Below are 26,380 nucleotides of genomic sequence, written 5' to 3' on the forward strand. Positions count from 1 at the left end.
GGAGAAGACGATATGTGTGTGTTGTGTGGTGATTTGCAGTTTGGAGAAGATGATCAGGGCAATATATAAAACAAGGCAGATTGTTTAGAAAAATACACGCACGGATTAATTTGATGCAGGTCAAGTCAAGTACTCAGCGTGATTATCTAATGATTCAGACAGGACTACCAACTTAGTTGGCAACTTGAGCTGGAAGATGCGACAGCTAGATGCTCCCATCAATCTCTATCAACTTTGATTAGATTAAGACTTTGTTCTTTTGGCAATAAAAAATATAAAATTTAATGATATAGATAATAAAATTAATTATTATAAAGTTAAAAATTTACTCTAAAATAATAATATGATAAACTTTCTTATATATTTTTTTTGTAAAATAACACCCCGTTTAGCTGTTCAAAAAGTATACGCAAAAAAACCGAGGAATTATATGTAGTGCAAAATAACGCAATTGGCAGATTTGTGTTTGGATTTCGGACAGAGAAAAATGCAACGGAGACATATAGCTCTTTTTTTGGGTAGTTCAATTTTGAAATAACAAACGTAGAACAAACGAAAAATGGACGGAGTACCTATTTTTGCCCCGGAGTGCACGTGCTCTCGTACGTTTCTTGCATAACGTTGATTTGGTAATATTGCTTTTTCCGGATTCACGAGGTCTCCTTTCTTCGCGTGGTTTGATTTGGTAAATATTGCGTGCACGAGCAGATTGTTTGTGTTATGCGTAGGGGTGGACAGAAAGCTCATGACTCGTTAGCTCGCTCGAATCGTGACAAACTCGGCTTGACTCGTTTTATTTTTCTAACGAGCCGAGCTAGCATTTTAGCTCGTTAGAGATAACGAGCCAGTTTGAGCTGGCTCGTGAGCTGCTCGCGAGCCTAACGAGCTATACCAAAGACACAAGATTTACCACCATTTATCGATTTCACCCTGGAATGCATGTGTTCAGTACTTCATAGGTTCACCATGTGATTTTTTTGGTTCAAACTTTAATATTTAAATACAATTTCATATGATTTGCATGTTTGAAATAGAAATTTGCTTGTATAACCTATTGAAAAATTATTTAGGTTAATATTTTATGCATGGCTCACGAGCCTAACGAGCCAGCTCGAACTTTATAATGAGCCGAGCCGGCTGGGTTTCCAGCTCGTTACGATAATGAGCTGAGCCGAGCCAGCTCGTTATCTTAATGAGCTGGACTGAGACGAGACGAGCCGAGCCGAGCTGGCTCGTTATCCCGCCCTAGTTACGCATTCTTAGGCAAAACATCGTATTTTCATTCGTGCTTATGCTTATAAGCTAAAATTTAAATCTAAAACTTAATTTTATATTAATTTTGAGGCTTTTATTTATCATAATTTATTTTTTATTGTAAGTTTTATCCGTAAATTATCTTTATCTTTTAATTATGACTATATCATTTCTCTTATACTTACTACAAGTACTCAAAACGTGAGACTGCTCGTATGTTAGTTTCTGTAGTATCATGCATGCGGCTTATATATTTTAATTGACCTGCAATGTGATGCCCAAAGTTATGTGCAGATATTCTCGACTATTGGTCAGAGCATTAGTCCAGAAGAAAATGATACTACCTTCGTTTCATAATAACCTCATTTTTTCTTTTTCCGTGTCCAACGTTTGACCATTCGTCTTATTTAAAATTTTTTTATGATTAATATTTTTATTGTTACTAGATAATATAATATAAATAGTACTTTAAACGTGACTAATTTTTAAAGTTTTTGTACAATTTTTTTCAAATAAGACAAATGGTCAAACGTTGGATACGAAAAAACGAAAAATAAGATTATTATGGGACGGAGGTAGCAGCTAATTACCAGCGGTAGCGGTATACGCACAAGGTGTACATCACTACAGCCTTTGAACCTACTCTTTCGGTTTCAAATATAACAAAATGATTTTAAATCTTATACTAAATTATAAATAATTGTATTATTATTATATTACTAATTATCATAACAATCGCATTCTATTCAATATTGAATCCATCTTATCCCCACTGCTCTTCTTAGCCTTCAAGCGCCATCCATTTTAAGCACATAGTATTTTCATCTCATTCTTAATCCCAGTTAAGAATAGAAATACTTATATTATAGAAATGATATAGTATATATTATCTCCTAAAAATTATTTTTATACGTGAATCCACACAAATGTTTGTTTAAATTCGTGCACAAGAGTAAATTCTTTTAGATGGTATATATTATCTCCATTCTAAAATGTAAACATTTATATATTGTTTAGAAAAGATTAAAGGTAGATAGGGGTAAAATTAAAAGAATTTTAAATTGAAAGGGATTGATGTGACAAGTATTATTTATAGTATTATAAACTATGGTAGAAATGCTTTGGGTCTCGTCTTTTCGCTTCCTATGATTATAAGCTAAATTTGAATTTTTAAACTTATATTCGAGGTTGATTTTTTGGTTTTTATCGTAGTTTATTTTCAAATTTTGTTTTTATATATCTAAAAACAAGTATATAAATTTTTTATTCAAAATTATTTTTATTTGCAAGTATGTCATTTGATTTTTTAAAAGAAAAAGGACAAATGATGACCCTGTTATATTTTGATATAAGATTTAAATTTCATAAATATTTTAGAATAGATGAAGTATTTCACGTCAAACTGACTCTAGGAAAACATTGTCTTCATTGACCATCCGGTCTTGACAATTCATACTGACGCTGAAAGCTCTATTTAGGAGTTGTTTTCTTTCATTGGTTAGGTGTTTGTTGGTTTTTTTTAGAAAAACCAACAAACGATATATTTACAGATAAAAATAATTTATGAATAAAATTTTAATATACATGTTATTAGCGGCTAGACTGAAAATAAACTACGATAAAAAAATCTAAAATCTATTTTAAATTTAAGATTAAAAATTTAATTTATAAGTATAAGCACGGACCAAACGATGGTCGGCAATGTCGAACCGTATCATTTTCCGTCTCTGTCTGGGGTCTGCCACCAGTAGGCTACAGGGTGTAAAACTCTATTGCTGCTACGCTAAGGCCTTGTCTACTTTCCAAATTTTTTTTTCAAAAATATCACATCAAATCTTTGGACCCTAAATAAAGCATTAACCATAGATAAACCAAAAAAATTAATTGCACAGTTACGAAAGAAATTTTGAAACGAATCTTTTGAGCCTAATTAGAAAGTGATTAGCCATAAGTGCTACAGTAACCAACATATGCTAATGATGGATTAATTAGGCTCAAAAAATTCGTCTCGTGGTTTCCAACCGGAATCTAAAATTTGTTTTATAATTAAACTACGTTTAATACTTTAAATATATATCTGAAAACTTGATGTGATGTTTTTCAAAAAAAGTTTGCAAACTAAACACCACCTAATATCACGCGAGACTTTTGCGTGGTCGTGGAGAATGATCAAGAAGAGGTCAAACGCGGACACTTTGGGGGAGTTTCGATTTGAATTCTGTGACTGTGACTTCTGTTCTTCTATTTTAACAATTTTTTTTTATCGAGTACCTGCTCGGAGATGGGTCATCTATCGATCATGAAGCACAAGTGCACAACACAATTAGTCTGGTTCTTTTTCGGCTGGAGATGGAGGATTTTTTTTGATAGCTTTTTAATGCTATAAATGGTGAAATTAATTATTTTAAAGTTGGAAGTCTAATTTAGAGATGTCAGATGATAAATTTTTATATAAGCATTTTTTTTAAAACAAACATATCTTTTAGAGAAGTGTACATGTAAAACCCAACAAAAAATCTAGCAAAAAAGAATGCCCTGTATTCTTTTCAAGCTAGAGACGTAAGCTTTTTTTTTATTTTTTGCAAATATGTTGTTTGGCTTTTTCCTTCGAAAAGTGAAAGGATGATCCCTATAAACACCTTTTCAAACTTAACCACATGAAAAGAAATCTGGGTCCAATAAAATTTCAAGCATCCAAACAATTCAAATGGACATGCATGTTATTTTTCAAATATTGTGAAGTGGTTATTTAAATTTGCCTGGTAACCAAAAGTTTCATAATAAATCATGGTAAGAGAATGAAACTAATATTTAGAGAAACAAATTTATATTTCGCAAATCAAATGGAAGCAGTCTTAAAATTAATCCAAAATTAGGATAGCTGCACTGAAATTAAATATAGTTTAGATTACAAAGTACTTGAAAATTATCATAAGCATGTAAGTGCTTTATCATTTGAAATATAAACACCAAATTTGAATTATATGTTTTTCTACATTTTATCACACAATATTTTTATATCAGCCTATATTTTTTCTTATTGTTTTCGATGAAAATTTAGATAACTTGTATGACAGGGCTGATTGACAATTGTGCTTGTGTTTTTTTTTTCTCATTTATGTCCTTCTCGGTTGCCTAGTGGTTCTAGTGGTTATATTGAAACGTAACATGTAATCATGGGCAATGCAATACAGGTAGCAGATAACTATTATGCATCTATGGATCACATTTGATTGAACCCGTATGGTGTCCATAAAAGGTATATTTTAGCAATATAACTATGGTTGGACCATAACAATCATAGTAAGTTATCATATATGACTATCTTGAACCATGAGTACATGCATTAGACGTACTTGTGGTTGACTATCTTGAACCATGAGTACATGCATTAGACGTACTTGTGGTTCTCATTTATCATGCATCGTAAAATGCAATTTAGCATTTGTAATATTGTATTCTTTTATTCCTTCGACTTACATCAAGACAATAGAATTTTTCTAAAAGAAATATTAGTAACATCAACTACAAAGGATTGATGAACTACCACATTGGGACACATCGGAGCATTCCGTTATAGCTGCAAGTAGTCTTGGCATTGGTGGCATGTCTAGCTCTTGTAGCCCTTCAAGAACCCTAACCACTTCACTCATTGTCGGTCGTTCAAACTCATTATCTTGGATGCACCAAGATGCAACCTTGCAAACCCTTCTAGCCTCTTCTAGATCAAAGTCACCATGTAATTGTGGGTCCACCAAGCTTTTCACATCTCCCTTATGAAGCTTACTAATAGCTAGTACTGGGAAATAGGCAACATGATTCTTATTGGTAATATATCCTCCATGTGCATTCCTCTTTCCGGATAAGATTTCCAACAACACCATGCCAAAACTATATACATCAACTTTTGGTGTAATCGCAACGCCGCTAATCCACTCTGGAGCAAGATAACCTATGGTTCCCCTAAATGTAGTGAGAACTCGGCTGAAATCCCTTCCTATAAATGCTGCCATTCCAAAGTCTGTAATTTTAGGAACAAATGAAGCATCAAGAAGTATGTTTTCTGGCTTAATGTCACAATGTATGATGCATTCGTGGCAGCTTTGATGCAAGTAGGACAGTCCTCTAGCAACTCCTATGATAATGTCATACCTGGTGGTCCAATTCAGGACAGGACCATTGCTCTGAAATAGAAGGGAATCAAGGGAACCATTTAACATGTGTTCATACACAAGTAACCTTTCATCACCTTCACAACAGAAACCAATCAATTTAACTAGATTGATATGCTGTATCAATCCGATTGAGCTCACCTCAGCCCTAAATTGCTTCTCCCCCTGACGGGCACCGTCAAGTTTTTTCACTGCCACAGTAGCTGAGTCACTTAATAATCCCTTAAAAACAGAACCAAAACCACCACCTCCTAGCTTTTTAGAAAAATTATCAGTAGCATGGCGTAATTCACTGTATCTGAAGGCTACAATTCCACCACTGCATTGTCTGTCATATGATGGTATACCACAGCACCTGGATTTGTTCCTCCAAATCAGCCAGAGCAGCAGCATTAGCAATCCAAAACTAGTGATGCTTGCAGCCATAACAACTCCAAAAATAGGCCTTTTTTTACTTTTTGTTAAACCCGGCAAATCTTTCGCCGCAAGGCGAAGGTAAAGAACATCTTCAGAGTTATTATCAATGCCATCATTCATATTTACGCTGAGCAAATCTCCATGCCAAATGGAGCACCTGCTATTTCCATAGGAATAGGCATTGCAGGAGCAGTGGCCAAGACAAGCCTCTGCACATTTGCCCTGGGTGGCAGCACTGTCCACGATCTGGGGGTTGTAGGGCAACGTCACACGAGCTATGGCATGGAACACATCCGTCGAGCTCGTCATGTTGCCGCAATCCAACGGAGTGTTTCTGACGCACCCCGCCGTTCGATCATCTAGCTCCCAATCCTGCGGTGACCTTCGAGAGAAGCTCGCCATGCAGTCGCAGAATGGCCGCGAAATGCCATTGCAGATCGTGAAAGGTCCACAGGTGGCGTATGCTGTGCAGGGATCAGCAGGCTGGGCATACACCTTCTGCAGAGACTGCGTGAGATGTGACCAAACATTGATCTCGACCTGGCCTGAAACGTCCAGCAAGACGTATATGGAGTATGATTCATCCAACACGGTGTACGTGTAGTACTCCTCTTCGTTGTTGTCGACATGTTGGATGCCAATCCGGCCTCTGGTGTGTGGGTTTATGTCTATCAGCTGCTTCAGTAGTGATATGAGCATGAACTCATTTGTCGATTTCTCTGATGACCATGACCAGTAGACTACTGGGGGCTCACGGCGAGTCAGGATAACCCCTCTGTTGCCAAGCTCAACATGGTACAGGCCAAGACTAGGATCGACAAGATTCTTGTTTGAGATGATCCGGCGAGTAAAACCGGTGACCTTGTTCCAGCCAAACTTGGCTCCAGGAAGCAGCACATCTGATGGGTTGTCAAAGCTCTGCCACAGCACATTCGATGAGCTCTCTATCACAAGGTTTCCATCATTGGAGAGAATAGCACTGGTAGTGTTCATGGTGGCTGCTTTCCTATTGCCATTGTTAGTGGACCAGATTATGGAGGCATTGCTTGAGATGACAAGGTTGCCATCTCCTGATAGTTTCAGGTGAGTTTGATTCAGCTGGAGTTCAGTGATCGGATTATCTCTATTTGCAGCCCAAACAACAGTAAATTCCAAGATGTCACTGAACCATATACCAAGATACCAATTGGGGGAGGTGATGTTGATGCCGGACTTCCTGACAATGCTTGGCTGGAAGAAGCCGAGTATGAACCTGCCGTTTCTTGACACCAGCTTGTCGCCGACGGCGAGAACTTCGCCTACCCGGAGAGCATCATCTGGAGATGAGCTTGTTGGAGTAATGCATAGGAACAAGAGAAGAAGGCCAAGAGATGTGTGGAGCAGGGGAGCCATATATGGATGGATGGAGAAGAGGATGTGTGCATTGCCCTTGTGTTCGGAGAAGGAATAACAGTGCATATATATAAAGAGCATTTTGATGCATTGCAACTTGTGTTGACAGGGAAGATGATGGCGACGCCGCTAGCTAGCTGCTCGTCAAGTTCAGGTTGACAATTGAGACAGGAGTACTAACCTGGCAACTTGAAGTAGGCAGTCACTGGTACAAAACCATGGGGCACAGTAGCTAGTAGTCTCTCAAATTTGATCGAGCCCCGTATTTTCGTTACTGCTTGTGCTTATAAGCAAAAAAATTTAATTTTAAATTTTTAATTTGAAATAGATTTTAAGTATTTTTTATCGTAGTTTATTTTTCATTCTTAGCTTCCAGATTAATAAAAACATATATAAAAATTTTATTCATAAATTATTTTTATTTGCTATGCTAATATACTGTTTGACTTCGTCGTTCGTAGTCACCTCCAAGTGAAGTGTGAAGTAGTGTAATTCCATGGGCGTTTACAATTGTCAAGACACTCATGGTCAGTCAATCACCGGGGCTTCCATGGATTAGAGGTTGTTCCTACATGCATGAAACCTAGTTCCTCCTAGCCCCTTGACTCAGAAGGAATCAACGTTTAACAAATGGTGCATCCATCTTTGGTTCTTTTTTTTCTCTTTCTTTGACAACTATCTTTGGTTCTAAGAACAAGGTTTTTTGTTAGGAGTAGATGACTGAGGACGGTTGACTGAAATGTGTCTCCATCTGTCCATTAATTACATATCAGTGTCACTCTGGCAAATTTGGATTTCTAGTGAGGACAATTAGTGCATACCCTCACGCATGGTTTGTATTTTCAGTTTAAAATTTCTTTTTGGATAGAGCAATTTTTATTCAAATTTAGAAAATTTGGGCCCGGTACATCTCTGCATACCGAAATACTATACCCCTCCCCCACGGGCGGTGTCACTAGTTTTTACTCGCCAGAGTTGAACATGTATTAACAACATTAATTACATGTCTATGTTCTGTTTTTTGCAGGGCGCCAAGTAGGGGACCTAGCCGGGTGAGGCCGGGGAAGAAATTAGCTCCGATTTTAATTTCGGGGCCAAGCTCGTCCTTGTCCAACCCGACCCCGATGCCAACCCAGACTAGAGATATGTAATGTCGCGGGGGGGGGGGGGGGGGGGATATGGGCTGGACGGCATCCCCTCTCCTTCTCCTCCTGGGCCAGAAGTCAGAGAGAATGCTCTCATCCATGCCTCTACTTAAACGAGACCACAGGGAGAGATATAAATATGATGAATTTTTTTAGATTTTTAATTTTATTTACTAAATAATTCACAAAGTTGATTTTTCATTTCAAAAACCATAGATCTAACCTCCTGCCGCTCTCTATGAGAGCGGAAAACCTACATGGCACATGACACAATGGACGGCAGTGAAGACGATGACGGCGCGGGGGCAATTTTGCAATATGGACCTTACCGCGATGGCAAGGGGCAAATTGCAAAATTGCTGCTCGCGCCTGAGAACTTTTCGGTTGAATCATAATTTGATACATATATGTATAACGTATGTAATTATTTAATCACAAGTATTAAACTAGCTCAGTGGTCACCATTTCCCTCTTCTAACCAAGAGACCAGAGGTTGAATCCTTGTAGAAGTATATATTCTTTAATTTGACTTTTGCTTGGATTTTTTTGGTTGGCAAAAATAGAAGAAAATATGCTCCTACAAGAATTTGACCTCAAATCTCTTGGATAGAAGAAGTGGATGGTAATCACTGAGTCAAGTTAGTACTTGTGATTAAATAATTACTTATGTTATACATATATGCATCAAACCGCGATTTAATTAAAAAGTTGTTAAGCATGAGCAGCAATTTTGTACTTTTGCATAAACCCCCACATGGCCACATAGGGCGGCAAGGGGCCAAACGCAAAAATTCGTCCCCCGCTGTCATCGCCTTCACTGCCATTCGTCACGCCGTGTAGGAGGGTCGCAGGAGATTAGATTTATGATTTTTTTAAAAAATAAAAAATCAATTTTGTGAATTATTTAATAAATAAAATTAAAAATCCAAAAAATGACAACCTCGATCCTCAGAGGCAACCAAACCGTTGCCTAACTCCTTCCGCTCGCGGCTGGGGTTACAAGCTCGCGCCACCAAGCTCGGCGGGAGCAACCAGGGTTCCCTTTACATTCCTTACCGTCCCTCCCGCAACACAGTGGATGCACGGTTACCACGCACGCGGTAACTACGGAAGCCATAGAAACCACGACAAATTTGAAAACAAAAAATTTAAATTCAAATCTTACGGTAAAGGCGGCTTCCCGTCCGGTTTTGTGCGGTTACCGCGTGATTTGCCATGGTAAACGCGGCTTGTATAAACTGGCCAATGTTAAATGCAAAATAAATTGAAAAAATCTAGAAAAACAGAAAGAATATGAAAAAAGCAGGAAAAATAATAAAAATAGAATAGCTATATTTGTGCCATTGAGGACATGTACTAGGAAAAAAGAAAATTTGACATAAAATTTTCTAAATTCTTCACATTTCAACCATTATAGAGGCGACAATTGATGTTTCACGATAATCACACAGCATAATACATAATTGCCTACTATTTTCAATTACATACATAACTAATAAAATAATAATCTGCCTAAAACAATTCACACAATCTATATATATATATATATATATATAATATATATATATATATCACATAATTACCGAAACATTTATTTTTAATTTTGCGTCACATAATTACATAATACTTATAATTAAATACTTAACTACAACTATCATGTGCCACTACCCACATGTATGGCTCAAGTGGACTTACAAATCTGCTATATAATTGTAATAGGACTTAATATACATTAAAGATATGTCTAAAACATTTATCTCAATCTACAACAGTGTGTTTTCCTATTTTTTTCGATGATTTTTCACTCTCAATTTTTTATTGAGTCCAAATCTAAGTTAAAAAATAAACTCTACCACATGTATATTTGCTTTTAAATTTTAATATTTTTTAATTTGGTTTAAATTTGAAAATGGTTTTTGTGGCTAGCCAAAACCGCACCTTGGCAGGGGCCTCGGTTACCGCCATAACGTGAACCTTGGGGGCGACCCAAACTCGATCTCCTTAATGCCGGTCATGGACGTCTTAGATTTTCGATATGGGACTAACACCTGGTTTTCTTTGCCGGTAATAGTTGCGCGTGTAACATGGGCTTTGGGCTTCAAACGCAGGCTGGCCCGTTGTTCCAACATTTTGTAACTCAAAGTCAAATTGTTATGTTTTATCAATTTTTAATCTAACGATTTCGAGATAAAATCAATGTGTCGTTCGTTCGTTGTGTGGTTTTGGATGCCACACAAAGCGAATGAGCAATTTTTTTGCACGGGGTAGATGGATGCGTACGTAACGTTACATTCTTGGTAGCCAGCTGCAAACATGGCCGGCTCTACGAAATGGAAGCTGCGCGTGCGCGGTTGCAAGGTTGAACCTGACGAAGGCGACCGTGACGGCGGCGTACACGGCGACCACCGTGCCGACGAACGCCATGAGCCGGTAGTCGTCGGCGGCGCAGAGCGCGAACGTCGCGGCGGCGAACAGCGCGACGGCCGTCACCATGTTGGCGATCAGCCGCGCGGTGACCCTCCTCGCTGCGCACCCGCCGTACTCGCCGCCGCCGACGGCGAGCAGCATCAGCAGCACGGCCAGCGCCGTGGCGAAGGTGCACGTGTTCACGATCAGGTACAGCATCGCCTTCCCAGCCTGGTCCCTCGTCACGGCCGACGGCGACGACGACGACGACGGGTCGGCCGCCAGCAGCGCCGCGAACCAGTCCCTCGGCCTCGGCATCCACCGCGGCGGCTGCAGCGCCGCCTGGAACGCCATGCCGGCGAACAGCGTGGCCACCGCCATCAGCCACCCGCGCATGCCGAACAACCCGTCCTCTCGCAGCCACTCCTCGCCACCGCCATCACCACCACCACCGGCTTTCTCACTGACACGGAAAGACGACGTATCATCCCCACCGGCGCCGGCGCCGGCGACGGTGGAGGCGGCGGCAGCCTGACGGCCGACGCTCTGCACGACGGTGTGGCCATTGAGAGGGACCTGGATCGTCCTGTCGCCGATGTCAATCACCAGTCTGATGTTCTACACGTTCGACGAATCAATACAAACAATTAATCACTCTAAATTACTCCCAAGAACAGTAATTCGTATGCGTTTTTTCAGCCAAGAAGAGGGATCAACCTGGACAGAACTGGCAGCCTCGTCGTCGGCGACTGATTCGATCTCCACCTCTCGTTGCATCCGCCGGCGGTCCATCGATCCCTGCCCAGAACGAACCCTAACTCCGTGTCTGAACGTGCAATCCTACCATGATTAGCGCCATTGTTATGTACTCTCTCTCCTGCATCTGCATCTGCATCTTCACCTGCTCTGCAAATATAAGTTTGTTCATGTCACGGTCTCGCCAGAGTTGGCAAGAGACGCTGCCTAATAATACTGCTAATACTAACCCAGCTACCAACTACTGAATGTTCTTCGTAATTGTTTGCTCTGATGCTCTTCTTCTACGCAGTAGTCGCCGTCGGTCGGATATGATATTGGTAGAAATTACTATCAAACTACTGACAGATAAATATTTAGAACAAATTAGAGAAGATTTGGTGGGTCAGCGAAGAAAACTGGCGTCTCGATTGAGCACAAAACAGGGGCGCAAAGCTAGAGAACGCATACTATCATCCCGTCTTTTTTTGCTTTTGTTTATGCTTAAAGTAAAATGATGAACTTTAAAACTTAATTTTGTAAATTTTAGGGTTTTTCATCGTACCTTATTTTCAGTCTTTATTTCTAGATCGCTAAGAACACATATGTAAAGTTTATTTTTAATCGTTAAGAAGTTCGTTTATGTTGATAGGCTGCAAAACAATAATCTCCGATGATTGGTTAATACTGCTTTCATCCAAACCTTCCCTGACTTAACTGTTGCTGTTAACAAGAACATAATTTGGACTCTGCTTAACTGATGTGCACTGTCTTATGTTTATTTTTATTTGCTGCCATGACACTGTGGGTAGCATACCAGCTGCCCACACACACAAGAAAAATGCATATTTCTGAAGCATGTCCATGTCTCTGTTTGGTAGACTGGTATTTACAACTCTCTCCGTTCAAAATGCAAGTATTTGTATTTCTAGACTGTTTAGCACATAGATCAAAAGACTTTCTTTCAGTCACTTCGGTGGTCAAAATTTTAGTTTTGAATTGATTATGTTCAGCTAGCAAGAACTTATTGGCCATGGTATGACTGAAATGATGAGAATTATGGGATTAACCATAAAAATTACATTGTGAGAACCGGTTATCTTTACTACTATAAAAGCCTCTAGCGGTGGTGACAGTGAATCTGCTACCACCACCTACTTCTATTACATTTTTATAATTTACCCCCTTAACTTTGTAATATTAAAACTCAATCAAATCTAGATGGATATTCACATAAAATCAAATTGATATAGATATCTCCTATTAAAAAAAAGATGGTCACATGTTTTTGTTTCTATTTTAGGAATAACATGATATGTTTTTATTCTTTGCAAAGCATAGGCATTATCTTGAAATGGAGGTAGTAACAGACCATTGGTAATGTCAGGTTACAAATGCTGTTGGCAGCTTAGTTGTAGCAGTTACCTTCCTGTAAACCATCCATACAAGTATACAACTGCTGCATCCAGAATGGAAGTACACAACAGATCATCTAACATCAGCACTATATATATTATGTAAACCAACATGGAATTCTTTTTTTTTTAGGGCAGCGGTGCTGACTTCACCCAGCAAAGTTCAAATCCTTAACGCACAATTAATAGCCATGTGTATCATTTTTTACATACAAGTCCAAAGTTATCCTTCCATTGAAAAAGACTCGGCTATTTACTGCAAGTGCGCAAATAAGAATGATGTAATAAAAAGAATAAAAAAAACGAAATCAAGAAGGAAGGGAAGTTCGATCCTTGCCAGCACACATGCAACAGCGTGGTAAAAGTAGTGAGAAAATTCCCTATATATCCCTATTAAAAATTTTTGTCAATCCCTAATATGTCCTTGAATTTTGCCTCATCCTCAGAATGTTATTGAGTCTTTATTTTGATCGCATATATTCCAATTCTATTAGCTGACCACTTGATTTTTCTAAACTAACTATATTACTCCTATCTTATACGTATATGTTAACTGCTTCCTAAATATAAAAATTAAATTTTTAATAAAAGCAAATGGGATACAATTATTTCATGCCATGTTTTAAAAATAATTTATTTTTTTGAAAAAAAATAAAATATTTAAATGAAGCAGATCTGCACGCTCAACGAAGTTTGTGGTAAAATTGAGTATTACTCACGTCATATCCTAAGATATTTTAGTTTTGTTTACATACATACATTAATCATATATATATATATAGAGAATCTAGATAAAATTACAAAGCCTAACATAAGATCTTTTAGTCTTGTTTACATACATACATTAGTCGATATATATGTCTTTTATATGTATAGATGCATTAACATTTATATAAATCTAGACAAAATTACGAAGTCTAATACGTAAAATACGAGTATCATTTTTTCACAATCCAATAGTTCTGTTTAATGTAGGTTCTAATGATAAATTGGGAGAAAATCTAAAAAATGTCATTAACAAACGTCTAAGTCTAAGAAATGCCATTGACGAATGCGAGTTCTAAAAAATATCATCGTATAAATAAATTTATCTAAGAATTTTCATCGTCGTTAGGGTTCCATTCAACGGAACCCTAACGGCGATGGCATTTCTTAGATAAATTCGTTTATACGATGATATTTTTTAGAACTCACCCTCATCGATAGCATTTCTTAAAATTAACTGTTTGTCGATGACATTTGTTAGATTTTCTCATAGAGTTGATGATATGAATCTCGACCCTACAATGATTGTACGATGTCACAACAATACTTCCAGAAAAAAAAACACGTCTCTGTTTGGTAGACTGATAGTATTTATCATGAATAAAATGGCTAAGATCAGTTTACAGCTAGTGCATCCAGAATGGAGGGACGCAAACGCACCAGATCTTCTAACATCAGCGCTATGTTATCTAACCAACATGGAATGCTATATACACAGCATAGCAGGGAGGAATATTTCTCTATTTGTTTCCTTTTTTTCAGCAGTGTGGGAGGTAGGAGTACATTAGAAGATGGTGTCTACTGTCAGCTTCCTCTTGGGAGGTGACCTCTCGATGATCTGCTTCTGCAAGTCCATGAAACTTATGCCCTTATGCGCAAACAGCCTTCTGAGATTGATCACCGAGAGCTCGCTGTATTTGGCGATGGCAAGATCAGCCTGTACCAGCTCATACCTGCATGCAAGTACAAAGTTCATTTTCTACAAGAGGAAAAGATAGGCTGTGTAGTTCAACAGAAAAATCTGAAAGGAATGGAACAAATTGTGTTCTAACTTCGAAGCGTATCATTTCAAAAGGGAAAAAAAGAGAACTACATACGCAGGATGAGCACCAATAAGTGCAATTGCCATCATGGTACAGTTGTGAGCAGCAGTTACGCCTCTCGGGTCATCCTCAAACACCACACACTTTGAGGGCTTCCGATCCAGCTGGTGAGAAACAACAGATTTGGCAATTGTGTGACCAATATATCTTGGAAACAGCTAAATAATTTGAAGTGGAGCAGAAGCATGCCTTCATAGCAGCTGAGAGGAACCTATGCGCTATTGACTCCATATCGTCCTCATCGGTCACAATTGCCTGCAAAGGAATGGACACAATTAACTTCGTATCCAAAGCAGAATGTATTCCAGAAAATAATGTCTAGTAAATTTTAGGAAATTAAAATAATGAGATCAGAAAAGAACCTTGAAGTATTTGCTTAGTGCCATTCGATCCAAAGCTTCGATCATGCATCTCCTATCCAGGGATGATGCGACAGCACAAGGGATGCCTGCTGTCTGGACAGCATCCAACCATTCTCTCAATCCCTTAACCGGTGTATCAAGCTGAACGGTATACATACCCTTAATCAGAAACAATGATATAGTAATTTAAGCCATCTTTTATGAAAATTGAGCAGAAAAAATTTTACTTTGAAGAGATTTTCGTAGTATAACTCTATAAGTCGTGCCTTCAGTCTTTCCATTTGACTTTCCTCCTTTGCCCAATACAAAACCTGAATAAGCACAAGTAGAGTTGCCACTTTAACTGCCATTGGCAAAAAAACAAATAGCATGATCAAGAAAGAAATATGTTTTTTCTGTTTGCAGCAGGAAAGCGTTCAGTGTAAATTAGGGTTACTAAAAAGAGGCAAAAGTTAATTGATTACTCAGGCACCAGATCCTCCGCATGTATGCAGAAAACCCATACCTTTCTAAGCACATGGTCAGCGGCACCATGAAGAATACTCTTTTGAACATGACCAGCGCTTGGGATATCCTTCCCTGCACGAGATAAACTCATTAGCGATATCAAGGTAGAATCTCTAGCATTGAAAACACAAACTTCAATGACAAGCAAATAGTTTACACCATTTTTATTCAGTTAAAATTGAATGAAAGGTGATAAAAAAAACTTGCCCAATAAGATCTTATAGTATGTTAATCTATGTGCACCTCAGATATGTAGATAATATAACACTAAACATAAAGCAGTATGAACATTATTACTGAATCTGAAAATGAAGAGGTAGAGAAGTGGTTTCTACAGTTGCATTGTCAAAAAAGTTATCTGTTAAACAACAGACTTTCACACGGAAAATTCTTCTTTGAATATTATTGCTTTACAAGTATACCTTCTTCCAGAGCAAGTTGTCTCCAAGCATCCAACTTTAATGAATCTGTATCAGCCTAAGAGGACAGGAGGATAAAAAATCTGAGTCAATATAGATACATGATGGCTATGCTAACCGCCAACCACTCTCCCACTAAGCTAGTGAGGAAGAACAGACTCAAGGAGCTGACTCTTGTTCACGAAACAAAGCATACCATGGCAAAGTTGGTACAGAAATAAATTCTGAATTATGTACATGGAAAGTAGATTTTGTTTGCATGAACATCACTACTATTAACAGTAGACAAGAAGTCCTGTACTCCCACTTAGAACACATAAGTATCACCAATACCCTTTGCACTATTATAAAGTAGCAAAAAAAATAAAAACTCACAATAACATTGTCCCATGAGAAAATTAGCCCACATGCTTCATCTGGCTTCATAGCATGTCTTATCCTTTGAAGGAAGCATTCTTGCAATTTTTCGTTCAGATAATCCTGCAAGAATGAAGGAAAATTTATAGCAACAGTAACTTAGCTAGTAAAATAGGAAGCTAACTAGATAACCTGATATAGTAAGGTTGCAATCCAAGTTATAATGATGTATACTCACCACATCGACCTTGAGTGGTCCATCCATCCTAAATGTCTCAAAGCCTTCCCCATATTCAGCTCCAATTGTCTAAGAAAACAAATGCAAATCTAGTTAGTACATGGCCTAAAAAAAATGAAAAGGCAAACAACTCTTAGCCTCAAAGAACATGTTACTGACTAAAGTATCTGAATATGGTATCCCAGCAATACAACTAAAAGACTCATTGGAAGGGCACCTCACACGCTGCTCCAGAGCTAAACTATAAGAACAACGCAAACAAATGTAGCTAAGCGTACTAGCCTATCGACTCAACAACCTCAAAAACAACAATACTGGAATTAGTTCACCGAAAGGAACCATCAAACTCAAATGAAACTCCCTTAGTAACTTGCCCTGATCTACAGGAAATTTGCTAAGTAATGCGCTGAAATGAAAGAAATAGAAACGTGAGCTACCTTTATACCCTACAACAACCAAGATAAAGAAGATGGAAATTAACCTATGAACCATATAAATGACACTAATTTCTCGCAAAGAAGTACAATTTGCATTCTAACGAAGCATCAGAACAGGCTGCATCCCTATACAATCCATTCCAGAGGTTGCACGAAGCTAACTCAACACCAACAAGAAGCTAAACATCACATTTTTCACCTAGGGCAAGCCAGCGTTCTTGAAGCCAAGAAAACTCCTATCTTTACCCAAGTGAATCAAAACCAAAACCAAAGAAAAGCTCACCTCCTCGACGAACACCTTACCGGGTAGGGGCGGGAAGGCCTCGAATCCGGACGCCCTCCTCCGCAACCCCACCAGCCTCCCGTTTCTTGGTCCCTGCAACAACAACCCAAAAAAAATCCCAAAAAACATCAGAAAAAAAAAATCCCAAAAGACTGCAGGAAACGGCGTAAAGGCGAAAGCTTCTCACGGGGAATCGCAGGCCGGAGCACGGCGGCGCGCGCTGGGAGGAGGAGGGGAGCGAGGGGAATGGCGAAGGAGAGGCGGCGGTGCGAAAGCTGCAACACGACTCCATGAGAGGAAGGGGAAAGAGGAAGAAACGGGATGGCAGTGGAGGGGGTTTTATTTTATTTTTGGATTTCTTTTCTTTTTTTCCTTTTCTTGTCTGTTTATATTATCCATTTATTTTTGGGGATTATTGGCTATTTTTGTTTTGTTTTTTTATGGCTTGAGAATGCTGGAAGAAAAATGGGGAAGTTTTGTTTTCTACTCTAATTTCTTCTGTTTTGGTTGTTGCACCACAAATAAGACCGAAAACTACGTCAAATTTTTTAACTTTTTTGTGCACTGATGATGTTAGTGAAATTTTACTGGCCACTAGTAAAAGCTTTAAGAAGTGAATTTTCTGGAGTTTTTCGGAAGGGTGTCTTTTTTAATGTGGATAATGTTTTATTCTATAAAATGGCCTAAGAACGATGTGTTATTTCTTTTAGGGTAAATGTTTAGCTAAACAATTTGTTTTACATGGCTTTTGTTTCAAAATGTTCTTTCAATGGTTGCATGCTCTCTTTGTGATTTAATAGATGATGTAGGTTGACTTTTTATTATATATTTGGGTCGCAAGTATCATTTATCTTTTTATGATTAGATTTATTACTAAATATATTTTAATTATAACTTAAATTCTTATAAATTTACATAAAAAATTAAAATAAAAAATGGTTAAAGGTTAACGACGTTAAAGGGAGTAGCTTGCCCATTCAGGAAAGAAAAAAACGATGCTTTCCTGTGATTTAATAAAATGGTCAAACCATTCAAAATAGTACTACATGAATCCTACCTTCACAGTAAGTACATGTGATGTATTAAATCTGATAGGTCTTATTCTTATGTCATACTGTCAACTAACGAATTGTACCACAAGGCAATGTCAACATCAAATGTGCCCTTATCCATCTTTAACACCACAACACTTTCAACCAGAGCAACAATCTCAATGCAGTGAAATAATATAGAATATTCCATAAAATAAAGGAAGCATATCTTTTAGCATCTTCGACCCAAAGTCTAAAATCACTCAAACGGCGATAAACTTTTCATATGCAAAGAATTGCATAGTGATAGTATAGTCGTTCCATTAATACCCTATGCAAAACTTTATTTTAGTATACCTTACATATATTATAGAGAATATAATATGCTTTATCTTTTCAATCCCCAATGCATTTGTCATATTCTTTACCAAACTCAAACACAACAATTGCCTAAAAAATAAAGTCTTTGTCGAACAAACAAGAGTAGCTAAAGATAAAATCTTTTCGGGATGAAAGTAGTACCAAATAATTAAAAAATATTATTAATTCCATTATCTAAAATACTCACTCTATTTTTAAATGTACAATGCTTTTACTTTTGGGTATGAAGTTTGACTATTCATTTTGTTGTGGTTTGTTTTGTCCCTAAAATTACTTTAAGCACAATAAATTTTTTAAATATTTACACTATTTTTTTAATTATACAAATAGTCAAACATCAATTCTAAACATCAAAATGTCATACATGAAAACAGAGAAGCAGTATAATAAAAGTCAGACAACGAACTTCAAATACTGTGTTCTGCAACTTCAAGTATGCAATTTTCTGTCGTCTATAGTACACCCCCTCTATTTCATAATATATGTATTTTTATCTTTATCTAGATATATTTTTGATATTCATATAAATATAGACAATATAAAAAAAAGCTTACAGTAAAACGGATAGGGCATAAAAATGTACAAACAAAACCAGGGAGCCGCCACATGTTTGTGGGCCGGGCTAACTATTCGGGCCCAAGAGCCCTAATCCATCGCATCATTACTGGGCTTAATTAATAATGGGCCAAGATTAGTTAGCCCAAAGCCCAATTAGCATCGCCTAATGGAATCTGACGCCCCCCAAAACGAACCCATTTCCTCGCCGCGTCCCCGTCTCCACCCCCAACTCCGGCGACCGCCGCCGCCGCCATGGCCGCCGGCCGGAGCCCCGCCGCGGCCGCCCACCTGCTCCTGCTCCTCCTCTCCTCGGCCCTACCCCCCCTCGCGGCCGCCTACCGCCCCGGCGACATCGTCCCCATGCTCCGCTCCGGCCAGTACCACGCCGTAAGTGAGCGGCTGTTTGCCGTGGATCCTGGCGCTCCTCCGCGTTGTTGTTTCGGGGGCGGCGTGGTCTGATCTGTGAGGTGTTTGGGTGGTTTTTTGCCTTGCAGTCGAGGTCGGTGTGGTTCGACGTCGTGGGCCGCCACTGCCCGTCCTTCGCGGTCAACCATGAGGTGAGGGGGGGGGGGGCTAATCCTTGAGGAGTGGCTTGAGATCTTTGATGCGTTTGGTGATCTGAGTTGGTCTCTTTGTGCAGGTTATGATGCCGATCCCGAAGCCGACGGGGTTCACCGGCGCCGATCCATACAAGATGTGAGTGAGATGCTGTGCTGTTCTCCATGTTTTAGCTAAAATTTACGCGTCTTGAGTAAAACGGTGTGTTGTGTAAACTGGAGGATCTGATTTAGCATCACTGGATGAAGGTGATCGTCAAGCTGTGATATTTCTGTGCCCATGGACGATATATATCTCTAGCTCCTGTGACTGACATTGCACATTCTTCAGCTCAGAAGCTTTTCCATTCTGCTGAGTCTGTGCTAGATTACAGTATTCATTGTGTTTGTGGAAATTGTTTTGCGATCTTACCTGATTCTGACACTGCAGAACATTTCAAATTGGACATGAAAAGTTCCATATTCCTTGGCTTTATGTCATAAATCGCAAAAGCTCTGAAGTTCCAATGATTGATTTCCATTTGGTGAGTCCTTGCTTAATAGTTTCTATATACAATTCTAGCAAGATATGTCTGTGTGCTCATTATGATCTACCTTTGATTATACAGAAATACTCTGGAAATGATTTACTTGGTGTCACGGCTAAAGTGCTGGACTTGCCTCACCATTGTATGTATTGTTATCACCTGTACTCGTGATATATCTTTTTGCATGTCTAAACATATATAATCCTATCATAGTTAGTACTGTTATTTTTTCTCATGCAAGAAATACCAGCATTCATATATGGTTGTCAAATAACAGCACATCTCATGTGTAGCAGCACTTCATTATTAAGATACATCATCCCATGTCTGTGTTCCTAAACATTAGTCCGTTCATATAACTAGTTATCAGCATCGTGCTCTGGTGAAGATGTAATGAGTTGTGCTACACTTTTTATGTTTGAGAGTTTAGGGGAAAAATTTAAAGATTTATCTTAGTATAGTCAAGTCATCAACTTTATTTACCTTTTGTCGCGAACCGATGGTGTGCTAATTGAGCAGCCCTTTCGGGAGAGCTCAGGATTCGCTCATGGCTTCTTTCTCATATCAACATATGACTGTCAATTGACCTGCCAGTAACACAACAATACTCAGGCCTTGTAAGGCCACATAGCATATGTTGCACTTTTCCAATAGATTGGATTTTCTCAAGGATAGTAATCATTTATGGAGTGCATCTTTCTCTTTCACGGTTTCACCTAGTATTATATATTCACAAGCTGATTTGTTTTCTTGTTTCTCAGTCCCCTTAATTGATAAGTAATGCTCTCATTTCGTTATCCAGATGTTGAACTTCATCCTGACATAAGGAAGAATTTCTGGGATACACAGAACTGGCCAAAATATGTTCTTGTTAGATATACATGGTAAAAACTTCTGTCGTACTATGTAATCTAAAATGTTATGACCTTTCCGAGACATCTTTTACCATAACAAACTAACATGATATGGAAGCAATGTATTAATACTTGAAATGGTACCTGCGTTCAGGGAGGAGCAATCAGAGATAGATGTTGCTGGAGGTTTCTATGTGTTGTTTGGATCTGGTGAGTTCATTGTAAATCAAGCAGCTTTTGTTTTTCATGCTATACTAGATTTCCCTTGTATCATGAACCGAACATTTACGTTCTGATGCCATTTATGCTGATATGCTCGTAACCAAGTGTGATGGCTTTCTTGTTCTAATGGCTTTCACGATTGTGTCCTAAAAGATCTGCTTTTTATATGTAGGGCTTGTTCTATCCTTCATCCTTGCAATCTACGTCTTGCAATCATCCCAGGAAAAGTTGACAAGGTTTGTTTCACGTTTTAGTTAGTTTTCTGTATGTATGCTAGGAATGTATTATTCACAGCTATGTAGAACAAAAGAAGCAATGAGAATTCATTAATCTTTTGCATCCTGTGAGTTTTTGGTTTTATAGATTGAACTCAGCACCCATTTTTAGCAGATATCATCTTTTAAGGCTGTACTGATCATAATCATGCTTAGCTTAGGTACCGTCAGATGTACTTCTATCTCCCATTTTGGCCCCTACGTTGAAGAATAATAGTGGCGTTGGATGGATTGACTCAATTGTAATTGAATTCTGTTATTTGACACTGCAATTTTGCTTTGCAGATTTGTGCGAGAAGCAGTTAATGACAGTAGTCTACCAGAAGGAGGGGTTGCAAAGGTTGAGTGATCTTTCCCCGAGGAGCTCGAAAAATATCCACTCGTCTGTCTATGATCAAAATACTTGCAGAAGATACCCAACAAATGGACAGTAAAATTTGATGGGCTTGAACCTTTCAACCTCAAACAAGAGCCAGTGGTTTTTTTCTTGTTTACACTCATTGGAAACAATTTAGTAATTATGACATGAAAAGAAGAAAGAGAGGTGGGGTGGGCATTCTAATGTTTTCCCTTTGGCAGAATGGCACTTCTAGCAGCAAACTAGTGGCACTAACTGATCTCAGTTGATGTATTCCGTGATGATTTCGTCTGATATGCATTTTTGTTTTTGATGCGTCTTGTAGAATATGTAGTTGCATTACTTCGTTTTGCTGGTAAGAATTGTAGTTTTTTTAATGTTTGACGTCTTAACTTTTAAATGTATGGTTGAATACTTGTCTTATTAAAAAAATAGCGCAATTATTATTTAATTTGTTATGGTTTATTCTATTGTTAAGTAGATTGTAAATATAACTTATATTTTAGTGTATTTGGATAAAAAAATTTAAATGACAGAATGTCAGACATAATTAAATGTCAACTACGTAAAACATAACAGATCGGAGGGAGTGCGTTTTACTGCATATGCTGACGTAGTGAACAAAGTTCTATACACCATCCGACTTAGGGTCTAATTGATCAACGACTACAGTGCCACTTATTAATGGTGGTAGTGTTTTAGTCGTACGCAAGTAGTATAATTATTAAATTATACGTATAGCAGAACAATTGAATTGTACGTATAGCAAGACTGTTGTTTTAACTCCATGATGGTTTCATGTGCTAAACTGCTAACAGACAAAAATGAGAAAAAAAATTTGTTGAACCATCAACAGTAAACCGTAATCATGCAGACCGATAATCAGTTAATGCGGCATTCAGCTCACTCATCCAAAAATAGTGTGTTTTACACCGGAAATTACATGATTGAAGAGAACAAATGTTCTATGTTATTTAAAAACTTGATGGAAAAGAACCCCTCTTTGCACTTGGCCCTAAATATACAACAGCTGCATCACTGCGTCCAAAGTAAATATAAACTTACAGCCACAAACTTGAACCATGCAGATGTCTAGTTCTCTGGATCTTTGGTACAAAAGAATGAAGTCTATCTGTGGATCTGTGTTCCCATAGGAAGTTACAGTGAGAAAGATGTGGAGCATATCCAGATACAATCATACAATATCTGTTGTCTAGTTTCAAGGCAGATCTGCTATCTCAAAGGTAAAATCCTCCAAGATTCAGACCCTTTTACTGCTAGTAGATACTAGATAGTAATGTTAAATAAACCCAAAAATGTAACTGAAATGCTCATTACAACGTGGGTTGGTTTTCAACCCTACTATCTGCCTACTAAATTGAATCCTGTATAATGCCATCGTCTAAAGGAACATATTTTCACGCCCTCGAGTACTTTGAGCTCCACATCGGTACCTTCAGAGGCTCATCATCAACCACTCCACCTCCGTTCTCAACTTTACTCAGAGAGTCTGAGATCAAAGGAGCCGAATCGCTTTCTTTCACCTGTAATGTAGGTAAACAAACGTGGGAACTACAGTCAAGAAACAAAACATATATCATTTAGATGTACTTAGAGGTGAATATTCCACTTTTGCTAATTAGCACAAGTACAGCCTATGCCGTTAAAAAAAAAGCTTATGACTGATCTTTGCTTTTAAAAGTAACCATGGTATCAAACATATGGTGTCTTGAATTACAACAAGAAATTTATGGGAACAATTGAAATGATTCCCGAACCAATGGTGAACCATTGGCAATCATAAAATTCAGAGTGGAAGCTACCTGTTGTGGGGAGACTTCGACGTTTTTTTGCTGGGTCTCCAGTGTGCAAAAGTATGAATACAAGACCATTCCAACTACTGCAATTAGGATGCCAAGTATGTTTCTCCAGCTAAATGGGTCATGAAGCAAAACATAACCAAAGGTCAGAACTAGGCATGTTTTAAGATGGCCCAGGACTTGGTAAGTGACCGGAGACGTCTTTCCGATCACAAGGAAAGTGCTGAAGTTCACTGAGACGGATATCAAGCATGATAATACAATGAAAAACTGCACATGAAACAAGGGCAAATCAGAATCAGATAAAACAATTTCAAAGTAAATCTTCAAAAGTGGCTTCACTGCTTACCACAACTTGGGATGTGTAGTCAAATGCAAATACATTTTGGTTAGTCAAAAATCCATCAAGGAATGGACCAATAAGGAAGAGGGTCAGTGACTGATAAGGGCAAGACTGGTATAGTAGTTGGGTTGAAGAAACCTTGAACTTCTTTTGGATAGTGTTCGTCATCTGATAGCTGGTTAAGGATGACATAAACAAACAACAAAATAGAGTAATACACAATTATGATCCATATAGTGATCAAAAGGAAAAAAAAATAAAAAGCAGTTGTAGCTTCTGTTTATTTAGAAGGGGAGCAACATCAGAACAAAAAACAAGGCTAATGTTGAAGGATACAATTTGTGCAATGCAGGTTGTAATGATTGCCAGCAAGGACAATATGGATCCCACAGCATTGAGTTGCAGATCAGTCACTGTTGCAACGCCAACACCAAAGAGGAGCACAGAAAGGGACAGTTGGATACTCCGGCTACATTGTCAGTTCAGAAAAGGGTTAGCTTAAGATATCATCACATGTACGCACGAAGGTATAAAACACAAACCTGAACTTCTTCCTGAAGAAAAGAGTCTCCAAAATAACAGTGCATGGGATGATAGCCAGCTTTGTCATCTAGACATAAAGGACATTTCAGCATAACTTAGGTGGATTGATTAGTGTAGAAGAAAGGGTGATATTGATTGCAATAAATGCTTGCATAAAATGTTGTGCTGTAATCAAGGCTTTCTGTAATAAATTTCTTGTACAAACAGCATAGATAATACTATAACACATCAACAGTAAGATATTTATTTTACCTGTACCTCTATCTATTGTTGTACCAAGGGTCAAAAATAAGTATTACTCCTAGCTAACTACTGTACCAGTCAAGCGATAAGCCCAGACTACAGTGAATTAACTAGGAAATTCTGGTTGGTACAAGAATCAACACAAAGAAGATCACGAACCCTGTACCTGGTAAAATCCAACAGAATTGAAGCCAAGACTCAAGTTGAGGAGGCCAATGGAGATGCCATTGAGTACCCCAAATCCCATGACAGTTCTCGAGTCAAAAGGCTTATGCTCAAAGAGCTTCATCCATAATGCTACATGGAGGGAGCAGAATGTGACCAGAAGATGCCAGCTCGTCAAGGTAGTGGCTGCAAAATACAGTTCCATGTTTGAGAAAAAAAAAATACTGTGATCTGCATCCACGTAAATTATACAAAATACTAACACATTGTATTTCAGGTAAGAAGTATTATCACAAAATGATAAGCAAACATATGCCAAAATCAAAACTATCAACATAAGTCAACCTATGTTCTGATGAAACAAGGTACAGGTCAGCCTTGGCAATAATCTTGACAATACATATTTCAAATTGCAGCACTAGATCAAACAAGGATATTACCCCCTTGTGCTAAGCAACCTGGTGGATGAGTGCTACTGAAGCTTGTTCACTGCACTAGCATAAACAGGTACGGAATAGTACTAAATCTAATCCCATAACATTAACAACCACCAAATCTCCATAAGAACTATCTGGGCGTCACTAGAAGTGCATGAGTTTCAGAGACATTTTATCGTATTACTAACCATTGCAAAATCATGCTCCCCTCATCTCTGAATTATATCGCAACAAAAATCACAAACCAAAACTAATTAAGGAAAAAGTTTATAATTGATCCAAGCAAGCCCATACATCAATACGCGATCCTCGCTCGCTCGAAGCGAACCCTGCAAGAGCGCCTGGAATGGAGCAGCACAGATCTAGGCGGATCACGGCGCGACCCGGAGGCGAGCGGGTCAAGAAGCCGGGAGGGCAAGAAGAAGAAGAAGAAAAGGGAGCCAGATCTCGCACCCACCGAAGGTGAAGCCGAGGGAGCTCATGAGGGCCTTGTTGCAGATGACAATGGAGACGGAGGAGACCACGGAGAGGCTCAGCGCCCCCACCGTCCCCAGCTGGAACTTCTCCCCGCCGACGCCCATCCCCGCCGCCGCGACCGCGGAAGATCAAGGGTAGCTTTTCCCGACCGCGCGCGCCCGAGCCACGCCGCACCGCAGCAC

At 38.6% G+C, this 26,380-nt stretch overlaps 5 protein-coding genes across 5 annotated transcripts; 1 reads left to right on the forward strand and 4 right to left on the reverse strand.

Annotated features, from left to right (window-relative positions):
* Nucleotides 1–4,775: 4,775 nt before the first annotated feature.
* On the reverse strand, nt 4,776–7,235 carry LOC102702009 (G-type lectin S-receptor-like serine/threonine-protein kinase At2g19130). Its single transcript, XM_040523906.1, has one exon. It carries the CDS (start codon nt 7,233–7,235, stop codon nt 4,776–4,778), a length of 2,460 nt encoding a protein of 819 aa, XP_040379840.1.
* A 3,355-nt stretch (nt 7,236–10,590) lies between these two features.
* On the reverse strand, nt 10,591–11,714 carry LOC102702288. Its single transcript, XM_006654969.3, has 2 exons — nt 11,504–11,714; nt 10,591–11,404 (listed from the first exon to the last, which is right to left on the reverse strand). The coding sequence occupies exons 1-2, from the start codon at nt 11,576–11,578 to the stop codon at nt 10,667–10,669; spliced, it is 813 nt and encodes a 270-aa protein (XP_006655032.1). The 5' UTR covers nt 11,579–11,714; the 3' UTR covers nt 10,591–10,666.
* Nucleotides 11,715–14,273: 2,559 nt separating this feature from the next.
* On the reverse strand, nt 14,274–17,753 carry LOC102702565 (5-amino-6-(5-phospho-D-ribitylamino)uracil phosphatase, chloroplastic). Its single transcript, XM_006654970.2, has 11 exons — nt 17,595–17,753; nt 17,408–17,500; nt 16,688–16,756; nt 16,468–16,572; nt 16,096–16,150; nt 15,672–15,745; nt 15,394–15,477; nt 15,167–15,307; nt 14,994–15,059; nt 14,799–14,908; nt 14,274–14,654 (listed from the first exon to the last, which is right to left on the reverse strand). The coding sequence occupies exons 1-11, from the start codon at nt 17,697–17,699 to the stop codon at nt 14,486–14,488; spliced, it is 1,071 nt and encodes a 356-aa protein (XP_006655033.1). The 5' UTR covers nt 17,700–17,753; the 3' UTR covers nt 14,274–14,485.
* Nucleotides 17,754–19,558: 1,805 nt separating this feature from the next.
* LOC102705342 lies at nt 19,559–22,494 on the forward strand. The gene is made up of 9 exons (XM_006654026.3): nt 19,559–19,764; nt 19,872–19,934; nt 20,018–20,073; nt 20,365–20,458; nt 20,543–20,603; nt 21,264–21,345; nt 21,470–21,525; nt 21,710–21,773; nt 22,098–22,494. The coding sequence occupies exons 1-9, from the start codon at nt 19,630–19,632 to the stop codon at nt 22,159–22,161; spliced, it is 675 nt and encodes a 224-aa protein (XP_006654089.2). The 5' UTR covers nt 19,559–19,629; the 3' UTR covers nt 22,162–22,494.
* Nucleotides 22,495–23,245: 751 nt separating this feature from the next.
* On the reverse strand, nt 23,246–26,380 carry LOC102702850 (UDP-xylose transporter 3-like). The gene is made up of 7 exons (XM_006654971.3): nt 26,179–26,380; nt 25,286–25,470; nt 24,876–24,943; nt 24,670–24,802; nt 24,340–24,501; nt 23,994–24,260; nt 23,246–23,714 (listed from the first exon to the last, which is right to left on the reverse strand). Exons 1-7 carry the CDS (start codon nt 26,300–26,302, stop codon nt 23,589–23,591), a joined length of 1,065 nt encoding a protein of 354 aa, XP_006655034.1. The 5' UTR covers nt 26,303–26,380; the 3' UTR covers nt 23,246–23,588.

This window comes from Oryza brachyantha, chromosome 5, assembly GCF_000231095.2.
Source record: "Oryza brachyantha chromosome 5, ObraRS2, whole genome shotgun sequence".
NCBI classification, from domain to species: domain Eukaryota; kingdom Viridiplantae; phylum Streptophyta; class Magnoliopsida; order Poales; family Poaceae; genus Oryza; species Oryza brachyantha.